This window comes from Oncorhynchus masou, chromosome 9 (genome assembly GCF_036934945.1).
Source record: "Oncorhynchus masou masou isolate Uvic2021 chromosome 9, UVic_Omas_1.1, whole genome shotgun sequence".
In the NCBI taxonomy this organism is placed as follows: Eukaryota; Metazoa; Chordata; class Actinopteri; order Salmoniformes; family Salmonidae; genus Oncorhynchus; species Oncorhynchus masou.
This window is the reverse complement of record NC_088220.1, coordinates 21568081-21580535: the sequence shown is the minus strand read 5'-3', so window position 1 is coordinate 21580535 and position 12455 is coordinate 21568081. Positions and strand designations below refer to the sequence as shown.

The 12455-nt window shown below is 44.1% G+C and overlaps 1 protein-coding gene across 1 annotated transcript in view; it reads right to left on the bottom strand.

Annotated features, from left to right (window-relative positions):
* The window catches only part of aff2 (AF4/FMR2 family, member 2), a 239457-nt gene that overhangs the window by 3206 nt on the left and 223796 nt on the right, over positions 1 to 12455 (bottom strand). Inside the window, 2 exon segments of the mRNA XM_064972655.1 lie at positions 1 to 153; positions 4253 to 4467. The exon segment at positions 1 to 153 is cut by the window's left edge and continues 3206 nt beyond it. Of these exon segments, the coding sequence (XP_064828727.1) occupies positions 32 to 153; positions 4253 to 4467 (337 nt within the window). The 3' untranslated portion in view covers positions 1 to 31.

Sequence of the window (12455 nt, the reverse complement as noted above, 5' to 3'; positions counted from 1 at the left end):
GGCAGACAGTTTAGTTCCAGTTCCCGCAGCACTATAACAAGTGGGCCTCTATCCGTAGCCAGTGCAGTCCTTGACGTATGTAACGCACAAGTTCTACCATGCTGCTGTGTTGGCTCAACGGTTCCATCATTGAGTCCAGCTCCTGAAAGAACTCTATGGAAGAAGGTGAAGAGGAGAGAGTGAGTGTTTAGGTGTGTCTGTCTACAAGACAAAGACTGGCAGACAGGTGTAATAGCAAAATTAAAGTCCTGTTTTCCATCCCTCTCTTACCTCTCTCCGAACCTCTCTTACCCTCTCCGAACCTCTCTTCCCTCCCTCCTAACCTCTCTTCCCTCCCTCCTAACCTCTCTTGCCTCCCTCCGAACCTCTCTTCCCTCCCTCCTAACCTCTCTTGCCTCCCTCCGAACCTCTCTTCCCTCCCTCCTAACCTCTTTCTTTCCTCCTAACCTCTCTTTCTTTCCTCTTAATCTCTCTTTCTTCCCTACTAACCTCTTCCCTCTTTCCTCCCTTCTAACCCATCTTCCCTCCCCCAAACCTCTTTCCTCCCTCCTAACCTCTCTTCCCTCCCTCCTAACCTCTCTTTCTTTCCTCCTAACCTTTCTTTCTTCCCTACTAACCTCTCTTTCTTCCCTACTAACCTCTCTTTCTTCCCTACTAACCTCTCTTCCCTCTTTCCTCCCTTCTAACCCATCTTCCCTCCCCCCAAACCTCTTTCCTCCCTCCTAACCTCTCTTCCCTCCCTCCTAACCTCTCTTGCCTCCCTCCGAACCTCTCTTCCCTCCCTCCTAACCTCTCTTGCCTCCCTCCGAACCTCTCTCGCCTCCCTCCGAACCTCTCTTGCCTCCCTCCGAACCTCTCTTGCCTCCCTTCTTACCTCTCTTTCTTTCCTCCTAACCTCTCTTTCTTTCCTCCTAACCTCTCTTTCTTCCCTCCTAACCTCTCTTCCCTCTTTCCTCCCTTCTAACCCACCTTCCCTCCCCCCAAACCTCTTTCCTCCCTCCTAACCTCTCTTTCCTCCCTCCTAACCTCTCTTCCCTCCCTCCTAATCTCTCTTTCTTTCCTCCTAACCTCTCTTTCCTCCCTCCGAACCTCTCTTTCCTCCCTACTAACCTCTCTTTCCTCCCTCCTAACCTTACTTGCCTTGCTCCTGACCTGTCTTCCCTAATTACCCTCCCTCCTAACCTCTCTTCCCTCTCTTTCCTCCCTCCTAACCTCTCTTCTCCCCTCATAATCTCTCTTGCCACCCTCCTAGCCTTTCTTGCCTCACTCCTAACCTCTCTTCAATCTCTTACCTCCCTCATACCCTCTATTTCTCTTTACCCTACCTCATAACCTCTCTTTCCCCCCTCCTAACCTCTCTTCCCCTCCCTCCTAATCTCTCTTTCCTCCCTTCTAATCTCTCTTCCCCTCTCCGAACCACTCTTGCCTCCCTCCTAACCTATCTTCCCTCTCTCCTAACCTCTCTTCCCTCCCTCCTAACCTCTCTTCCCTCCCTCCTAACATCTCTTCCCTCCCTTCTAACCTCTCTTCCCCTCTCCGAAACACTCTTGCCTCCCTCCTAAACTCTCTTCCCTCCCTCCTAACCTCTCCTCTATATCTTCCATCCCTCCAAACCTCACCACCCTCCCTCCTACACTCTCTTCCCTCCCTTCCCTCTCATCACTCCCTCATAACCTCTCTTCCCTCCCCCCTAACCTCTCTTCCCTCCCTCCTAATCTCTCTTCCCTCCTTCCCTCTCTTCCCTCAACCCCTAACCTCTCTTCCCTCCATCCTAATCTCTCTTCCCTCCCTCCTTACCTCACTTCCCTCTCTTCCCTCCCCCCTAACCTCTCTTCCCTACCTCCTAACTTCTCTTTCCTCCCTCCTGACCTCACTTCCTTACCTCCAAACCTCTCTTGACACCCTCCTAACTTCTCTTTCCTCCTTCCTAGCCGCTCTTCCCTCCCCCTAATCTCTCCTCCCTCCCTTCTAACCTCACTTCCCTCTTTCCTCCCTCCTAGCCTCTCTTCCTTCCCTCATAACCTCTCTTCCCTCCCTCCTGACCTCTCTTCCATCCCTTCCAACCTCACTTCCCTCTCTTCCCTCCCCCTAACCTCTCTTCCCTCCCTCCTAATCTCTCTTCCCTCCCTTCCCTTCCTCCTAACCCCTCTCCCTCCCTCCAAACCTCTCTTGCCTCCATCCTAACCTCTCTTCCCTCTCTCCTAACCTCACATCCCTATCTTCCCTCCACCCTAACCTCTCTTCCCTACCTCCTAACCTCTGTTTCCTCCCTCCTGACCTCTCATCCTTACCTCCAAACCTCTCTTGCCTCCCTCCTAACTTCTCTTTCCTTCTTCCTAACCTCTCTTCCCTCTTTTCTAACCTCACTTCTTCTCTTCCCACCCTCCTAATCTCTCTTCCCTCTCTCCTAACCTCTCTTCCCTCCCTCCTAACCTCTTCCCTCCCTCCTAACCCCTCTTCCCTCCCTCCAAACCCCTCTTGCCTCCCTCTTAATCTCTCTTCTCTCTCTTCCCTCCCTCATAATCTCTTCCCTCCCTCATAACCTCTATTCCCTCCATCCTGACCCCGCTTCCCTCTTTTCTAACCTCACTTCCTCTCTTCCCTCCCTCCTAATCTCTTCCCTTCCTTCCCTCTCTCCCTCCCTCCTAACCTCTCTTCCCTCCCTCCTAACCTCTTCCTTCCCTCCTAACCCCTCTTCCCTCCCTCCAAACCTCTCCTGCCTCCCTCCTAACCTCTCTTCCCTCCCTCCTAACTTCTCTTCCCTCCCTCCTAACCCCACTTCCCTCTCTTCCCTCTCTTCCCTCCCCCTAACCTCTCTTCCCTACCTACTAACCTCTCTTTCCTCCCTCCTGACCTCTCTTCCTCATCTCCAAACCTCTCTTGACTCCCTCCTAACTTCTCTTCCCTCCCCCTAACCTCTCTTCCCCCCCTTCTAACCTCAATTCCCTCTCTTCCCTCCCTCCTAGCCTTTCTTCCGTCCCTCCTAACCTCTCTTCCGTCCCTCCTAACCTCTCTTCCTTCCCTCCTGACCTCTCTTCCATCCCTTCTAACCTCACTTCCCTCAATTCCCTCCTTCCTAAACTCTCTTCCCTCCCTCCAAACCTATCTTGCCTCCCTCCTAACCTCTCTTGCCTCCCTCCTAACCTCTCTTCCCTCCCTCCTAACCTCTCTTACCTCCCTCCAAACCTCTCTTGCCTCCCTCCTAACCTGTCTTCCCTCCCTCTTAAGCTCTTTCCCTCTCTCCTTCCCTCTCTTCCCTCCCTCCTTCCCTCTCTTCCCTCTCTTCCTAATCTCTCTTCCCTCCCTCCTAACCTCTCTTACCTCCCTCCTAACCTCTCTTACCTCCCTCCAAACCTCTCTTGCCTCCCTCATATCCTCTCTTTCCTCCCTCCCTCCTATCCTCTCTTCCCTCGCTCCTAACCTCTCTTCCTCCTTCCTAATAAACAGTGGGTGATTGAGTGCTGGAAAGGCTCAATCCTAAAAGTAACAGCTCTGGTGATCAGTATGTGCTGAAAGGCCCACCTAGGCCTTATGGTGTCATAACTGGGTGATTCCTGTCTCATTTCCACCAAAGACACCATCCAACAAGCTCTAATTGAGCTCATTATGAGTGTCGACAGAGAGTAGGAGAGGTGTAGGGAGGATCAACTTCTAATGGATACTTCTGAGGCTGTGAGAGTGAGTTCTTGCCTAACACAACCACATAACCTGCCCCTTTAATCAGCTAGGCTCAGGAAATGACAGAGACACGACACATCAAATCCTCCATTCACAGTCAAGAGGGGTGTCCTCCATATATCTCTGCTGGTCTCTCTCTAGTCTGTACATTCACTCACTAATGACAGTAAATGGGTCAAGGCTTAGGGCTCCTTTATTCTCCATATTGCCACGAAAGAATACAGAACACATCAGTCCATATTAGGCCATCCTGAGGGTGATGAAAGGATCTGACTGGCCTTGGTTCCTAACCAATATGAATAATTAGTTACATAATTACTGAATGGAAGGTAGATGAATGGGAATACATGTATGAACACAAATATATGATATGATAACAAAAGAATATTATGTATTATGTAGTTATATGTAGCTATTACTGCTACATCAGCTACAGTTACCACCCTACCTGGTATCTACAGCACAATTTATTCTACAAATATACAAAATCTGCCATTTCTGCCATCTCCTATACAAACATCCTGTTGTAAAACAGAGAGACTGTGTCCAGTCTCCAGTCTCCAGTCTCCAGTACCTTGGCTCTCTGTGGCCAACTTTTCTGCTGTGTCCCAGTGCTCGTAGCTCCGGAGAATGTTGTTGGTAATGTTGACGTGGCTGGCGGCCATCTGGTGAATGCGCTGGGGGATGGCCACGTTGCCGGAGGCCCCGGAGCCCGCAGTGCCTGTACTGCTGCTGCCCCAACTGACTGGGGAGAGACTCAGAGACAGGGGCGATGGGGTGCCTGTGTTCCTAGGAAGACAGAGACACAATACAGGGGTCAGGGGTTAGAGGTTGGAAGTGAAAAGGTCAGGGCACCTCCACAGAGATGATAGTGTACTGTATAACCACTGGACAGCATGGATTTTGGTATCCTGGGCAAAACATACAAGTACTTTATATATACAGATAGTAAAGTGAATTATATATACAGGGAGTAAAGTGAATTATATATACAGGGAGTAAAGTGAATTATATATACAGGGAGTAAAGTGAATTATATATACAGGGAGTAAAGTGAATTATATATACAGGGAGTAAAGTGAATTATATATACAGAGAGTAAAGTGAATTATATATACAGAGAGTAAAGTGAATTATATATACAGGGAGTAAAGTGAATTATATATACAGAGAGTAAAGTGAATTACATATACAGGGAATAAAGTGAATTATATATACAGGGAATAAAGTGAATTACATATACAGGGAATAAAGTGAATTATATATACAGGGAATTAAGTGAATTACATATACAGAGAGTAAAGTGAATTACATATACAGGGAATAAAGTGAATTATATATACAGGGAATAAAGTGAATTACATATACAGGGAATAAAGTGAATTACATATACAAAGAATAAAGTGAATTATATATACAGGGAATAAAGTGAATTACATATACAGGGAATAAAGTGAATTATATATCCAGGGAATAAAGTGAATTACATATACAGGGAATAAAGTGAATTATATATACAGGGAATAAAGTGAATTACATATACAGGGAATAAAGTGAATTATATATCCAGGGAATAAAATGAATTACATATACAGGGAATAAAGTGAATTATATATAAAGGGAATAAAGTGAATTACATATACAGGGAATAAAGTGAATTATATATACAGGGAATAAAGTGAATTACATATACAGGGAATAAAGTGAATTACATATACAGAGAGTGAAGTGAATTACATATACAGGGAATAAAGTGAATTACATATACAGGGAATAAAGTGAACTACATATACAGGGAATAAAGTGAATTACATATACAGGGAATAAAGTGAATTATATATACAGGGAATAAAGTGAATTACATATACAGGGAATAAAGTGAATTATATATACAGGGAATAAAGTGAATTACATATACAGGGAATAAAGTGAATTATATATACAGGGAATAAAGTGAATTACATATACAGAGAGTAAAGTGAATTACATATACAGGGAATAAAGTGAATTATATATACAGGGAATAAAGTGAATTACATATACAGGGAATAAAGTGAACTACATATACAGGGAATAAAGTGAATTATATATACAGGGAATAAAGTGAATTACATATACAGGGAATAAAGTGAATTATATATACAGGGAATAAAGTGAATTACATATACAGAGAGTAAAGTGAATTACATATACAGGGAATAAAGTGAATTATATATACAGGGAATAAAGTGAATTACATATACAGAGAGTAAAGTGAATTACATATACAGGGAATAAAGTAAATTATATATACAGGGAATAAAGTGAATTACATATACAGGGAATAAAGTGAATTATATATACAGGGAATAAAGTGAATTACATATACAGGGAATAAAGTGAATTATATATACAGGGAATAAAGTGAATTACATATACAGGGAATAAAGTGAATTACATATACAGCGAATAAAGTGAACTACATATACAGGGAATAAAGTGAATTACATATACAGAGAGTAAAGTGAATTACATATACAGAGAGTGAAGTGAATTACAGTGCATTTGGAAAGTATTCAGACCCATTGACTTTTTCCACATTTTGTTACGTTACAGCCTTATACTAAAATGGATACAAATATGTTTTTTTCCTCATCAATCTACACAAAATACCCAATAATGACAAAGTAAAAACAGCTTTTTAGAATGTTCGCAAATGTATAAAAAATTAAAAACAGAAATACATTATTTACATAAGTATTCAGACCCTTTGCTATGAGACTTGAAATTGAGCTCAGGTGTATCCTGTTTCCATTGATCATCCTTCAGATGTTTCTACAACTTGATTTGGAGTCCACCTGTGGTAAATTCAATTGATTGGACATGATTTGGAAAGGCACACACCTGTCTTTATGAGGTTCCACAGCTGACAGTACATGTCAGAGGAAAAATCAAGCAATGAGGTGAAAGGAATTGTCCGTAGAGCTCTGAGACAGGATTGTGTCTAGGCACAGATCTGGGGTATGGTACCAAAAAATTCTGCAGCTTTGAAGGTCCCAAAGAACACAGTAGCCTCCATCATTCTTAAATGGAATAAGTTTGGAACCACTAAGACTCTTCCTAGAGCTGGCCGCCTGACCAAACTGAGCAATCGGGGAGAAAGACCTTTGTCATGGAGGTGACCAAGAACCCGATGGTCACTCTTACAGAAATCCAGAGTTCCTTTGTGGAGATGGGAGAAACTTCCAAAAGGACAACAATCTATGCAGCACTCCACCTATCAGGCCTTTATGGTATAGTGGCCAGACGAGTCTCAGAGCAAAGCTTCTGAAAACTTACGTAAGTAAGGTATTTCTGTTTACATTTTTTATAAATTTGCTAAAACAGTTTTCGCTTTGTCATTGTGGGGAATTGTTGAGGATTTAATTTTAAAAAATCAATTTAAGAATAAGGCTGTAAGGTAGCAAATTGTGGTAAAAGTCAAGGGGTATGAATACGTTCTGAAGACACTGTATTACAGAGAGTAAAGTGAATTATATATACAGATACAGGGAGTAAAGTAAATTATACATACATGGAGTAAAGTGAATTATACTATATATACAGATGAAGTCGGAAGTTTACATACACTTAGGTTGGAGTCATTAAAACTCGTTTTTCAACCACTCCACACATTTCTTGTTAACAAACTATAGTTTTGGCAAGTCGGTTAGGACATAGACTTTGCGCATTAAACAAGTAATTTTTCCTACAATTGTTTACAGACAGATTATTACACTTATAATTCACTGTATCACAATTCCATTGGGTCAGAAGTCTACATACACTAAGTTGACTGTGCCTTTAAACAACTAGGACAATTACAGAATATTATGTCATGGCTTTAGAAGCATCTGATAGGCTAATTGACAAGATTTGAGTCAATTGGTAGAGTACCTGTGGATGTATTTCAACGCCTACCTTCAAACCCAGTGCCTCTTTGCTTGACATCATGGGAAAATCAAAAGAAATCAGCCAAGACCTCAGAAAAAAAATTGTAGACCTCAAGTCTGGTTCATCCTTGGGAGCAATTTCCAAACGCCTGAAGGTACCACGTTCATCTGTACAAACAATAGTACGCAAGTATAAACACCATGGGATCACACAGTCGTCCAACCGCTCAGGAAGGAGACGCGTTCTGTCTCCTAGAGATGAACGTACTTTGGTGCGAAAAGTGCAAATCAATCCCAGAACAACAGCAGAGGACCTTGTGAAGATGCTGGAGGAAACAGGTAAAAAAGTATCAATATTCACAGTAAAACAAGTCCTGTATCGACATAAACTGAAAGGCCGCTCAGCAAGGAAGAAGCCACTGCTCCAAAACCGGCATAAAAAAAGCCAGACTATGGTTTGCAACTGCACATGGGGACAAAGATCTACTTTTTGGAGAAATGTCCTCTGGTCTGATGAAACAAAAATAGAACTGTTTGGCCATAATAACCATCGTTATGTTTGGAGGAAAAAGGGGGAGGCTTGCAAGTCGAAGAACACCATCCTAACCGTGAAGCACGGCGGTGGCAGCATTGTGTTGTGGGGGTGCTTTGCTGCAGGAGGGACTGGTGCACTTCACAAAATAGACGGCATGAGGGGGAGGAAAATTACATGGAAATATTGAAGCCACATCTCAAGACATTAGTCAGGAAGTTAAAGCTTGGTCGCAAATGGGTCTTCCAAATGGACAATGACCCCAAGCATGCTTCCAATGTTGTGTCAAAATGGCTTAACAAAGTCAAGCTATTGGAGTGGCCATCACAAAGCCCTGACCTCAATCCTATAAAAAATTTGTGGGCAGAACTGAAAAAGCGTGTGCGAGCAAGGAGGCCTACAAACTTGACTCAGTTACACCAGCTCTGTCAGGAGGAATGGGCCAAAACTCACACAACTTATTGTGGAAAGCTTGTGGAAGGCTACTCGAATCGTTTGACCCAAGTTAAACGATTTAAAGGCAATGCTACCAAATACTAATTGAGTGTATGTAAACTTCTGACCAACTATTAATGTGATGAAAGAAATAAAAACTGAAAGAAATATTTCACTCTACTATTATTCTGACATTCCACATTCTTAAAATAAAGTGATGATCCTAACTGGCCTAAAACAGGGAATTTTTACTTGGATTAAATGTCAGGAATTGTGAAAAACTGAGTTTAAATGTATTTGGCTAAGGTGTATGTAAACTTCCGACTTCAACTGTATAGGGAGTTAAGTGAATTATATATACAGGGAGTAAAGTGAAGCATGGAGGAGGAGGTGTGATGATGAGGGGGTGCTTTTTCAAACAGTCATGAAGGAGTTCCCACATATTTTGAGCACTTGTTGGCTGCTTTTCCTTCACTCTGCAGTCCAACTCATCCCAAATCATCTCAATTGGGTTGGGGTCGGGTGATTGTGGAGACCAGGTCATCTGATGCAGCACTCCATCACTCTCCTTCTTGGTCAAATTGCCCTGACACAGCATGGAGGTGTGTTTTTTGGGTCATTGTCCTTTTGAAAAACAAAGTTCCACTAAGTGCAAACCAGATGGGATGATGTATCGCTGCAGAATGCTGTGGTAGCCATGCTGTTTAAGTGTACCTTGAATTCTAAATAGATCACAGACTGTCACCAGCAAAGCACCCCCACACCATCACACCTCCTCCCCCATGCTTTACAGTGGGAAATACACATGCAGAGATCATCCGTTCACCCACACTGCATCTCACAAAGACATGGCGATTCGAACCAAAAATCTCAAATTTGGACTTCAGACCAAAGGACAGATTTCCTAATGTCCATTACTCGTGTTTCTTGGCCCAAGCAGAACTGTTCTTTAGTGTCCTTTAGTATTGCTGTACTTTACCACTCTCCGTCAGGCTTAACCACTATCCTTCAGGCTTAACCACTGTCCGTCAGGTTTAACCACTGTCCGTCAAGCTTAACCACTGTCCGTCAGGTTTAACCACTGTCCGTCAGGTTTAACCACTGTCCGTCAGGCTTAACCACTATCATTCAGGCTTAACCACTATCCTTCAGGCTTAACCACTATCCTTCAGGCTTAACCACTGTCTGTCAGGTTTAACCACTGTCCGTCAGGTTTAATCACTGTCCGTCAAGTTTAACCACTGTCCGTCAGGCTTAACCAATATCCTTCAGGCTTAACCATTATCCTCCAGGCTTAATCACTGTCCGTCAAGTTTAACCACTGTCCGTCAGGCTTAACCAATATCCTTCAGGCTTAACCATTATCCTTCAGGCTTAATCACTGTCCGTCAAGTTTAACCACTGTCCGTCAGGCTTAACCACTATCCGTCAGGTTTAACCACTGTCCGTCAGGTTTAACCACTGTCCGTCAGGTTTAACCACTGTGCGTCAATCTTAACCACTGTCGGTCAAGCTTAACCACTGTCCGTCAGGCTTAACCATTCTCCGTCAGGCTGTACCACTGTCCGTCAGGCTTAACCATTCTCCGTCAGGCTTAACCACTGTCTTCAGGTAACCAAGCTTAACCACTATCCTTCAGGCTTAACCAACCACTGTCCGTCAGGTTTAACCACTGTCCGTCAGGTTTAACCACTGTCCGTCAGGTTTAACCACTGTCCGTCAGGTTTAACCACTGTCCGTCAGGCTTAACCACTGTCCGTCAGGCTTAACCACTGTCCGTCAGGTTTAACCACTGTCCGTCAGGTTTAACCACAGTCCGTCAGGTTTAACCACTGTACGTCAGGTTTAACCATTCTCCGTCAGGCTTAACCACTGTCCGTCAGGTTTAACCACTGTCCGTCAGGTTTAATCACTGTCCGTCAGGTTTAACCACTGTACGTCAGGCTTATCCATTCTCCGTCAGGCTGTACCACTGTACGTCAGGCTTAACCACTGTCCCAGGCTTAACCAGGTTTAACCACTATCCTTCAGGCTTAACCACTGTCCGTCAGGCTTAACCACTGTCCGTCAGGCTTAACCACTATCCTTCAGGCTTAACCACTGTCCGTCAGGCTTAACCACTGTCCGTCAGGCTTAACCACTGTCCGTCAGGTTTAACCACTGTCCAGGTCAGGCTTAACCACTGTCCGTCAGGTTTAACCACTGTCCGCCAAGCTTAACCACTGTCCGTCAGGCTTAATCACTATCTTTCAGACTTAACCATTATCCTTCAGGTTTAATCACTGTCCGTCAAGTTTAACCATTGTCCGTCAGGCTTAACCAATATCCTTCAGGCTTAACCATTATCCTTCAGGCTTAACCACTGTCCGTCAGGTTTAACCACTGTCCGTCAGGTTTAACCACTGTCCGTCAGGTTTAACCACTGTCCGGCAGGTTTAACCACTGTCCGTCAGGCTTAACCACTGCCTCAATCTTCTTAGCTTAACCACTGTCAGTCAGGCTTAACCAATCCTTCAGACTTAACCATGTATCCTTCAGGTTTAATCAAAATATGCTTTTAACCATTGAAATTGACCTAATCCTTCAGGCTTAACCAGTATCCTCAGGCTTAACCACTGTTCAGGTTTAACCACTGTCCGTCAGGTTTAACCACTGTCAACATTTTAACAACTGTCCCAGGTTTAACCAAATAAATAAAATAACCACTGTCCGTCAGGCTTAACCACTGATGTTTTAACCACTGAGGTCACTCCCAGCCACAACCACTGTCAGTCAGGTTTAACCACTGTCCGTCAGTTTTGTAGGCTTAACCACTGTCGTCAATCTTAACCACTGTCGGTCAAGCTTAACCACTGTCAGTCAGGCTTAACCACTGCCGTCAGGCTTAACCACTGTCAGTCAGCTTAACCACTGTCCGTCAAACTTAACCACTGTCCGATTAACTACATAACTGTCCGTCCGCTTAACCACATGGCTTAACCACTGTTCAGGTTTGGAATCAGTCCTCAGGTGTTTTTAACCATATCTCTTCATTGGCTTATCCATTCTCCGTGGAAGCTTGCTTCTCTCTCTGTGCCCCATGGAAAAATGTCTGTCAGGCTTAACCACTTCCGTCAGGCTTAACCACTGTCCGTCAGGCTTAACCACTGTCCGTCAGGTTTAACCACTGTCCGTCAGGTTTAAAGACTGTACGTCAGGCTTAACCACTGTCCGTCAGGCTTAACCACTGTCCGTCAAGCTTAACCACTATCCTTCAGGCTTAACCACTATCCTTCAGGCTTAACCACTGTCCGTCAGGCTTAACCACGACAGAAAAGGGCAGACTTCATTAACCACTATCCGTTCAGGCTTAACCACTATAAGGCTTAACCACTGTCCGTCAGGAAACCACTGTCCTCAGGTTTAACCACTGTGTCAGGTTTCCTGGATGCCAAGCTTAACCATCGTCAGGTTTTAACCACTGTGAAGCTTAACCACTGTTAAAGGCTTAACCACTATCCTTCAGACTTAACCATTATCCTTCAGGCTTAATCACTGTCCGTCAAGTGTTTAACCATTTCCGTCAGGCTTAACCAATTATCCTTCAGGCTTAACCAGCATCTATCCTGTGACTTAAAATATCGTCAGGTTTAACCATCCTTCAGGTTTAACCACTTCTTCAGGCTTAACCACTGTCCGTCAGGTTTAACCACTGTCCGTCAGGTTTAACCACTGTCCGTCAGGTTTAACCACTGTCCGTCAGGTTTAACCACTGTCCGTCAGGTTTAACCACTGTCCGTCAGGCTTAACCACTGTGCGTCAATCTTAACCACTGTCGGTCAAGCTTAACCACTGTCAGTCAGGTTTAACCACTGTCCGTCAGGCTTAACCACTGTGCGTCAATCTTAACCACTGTCGGT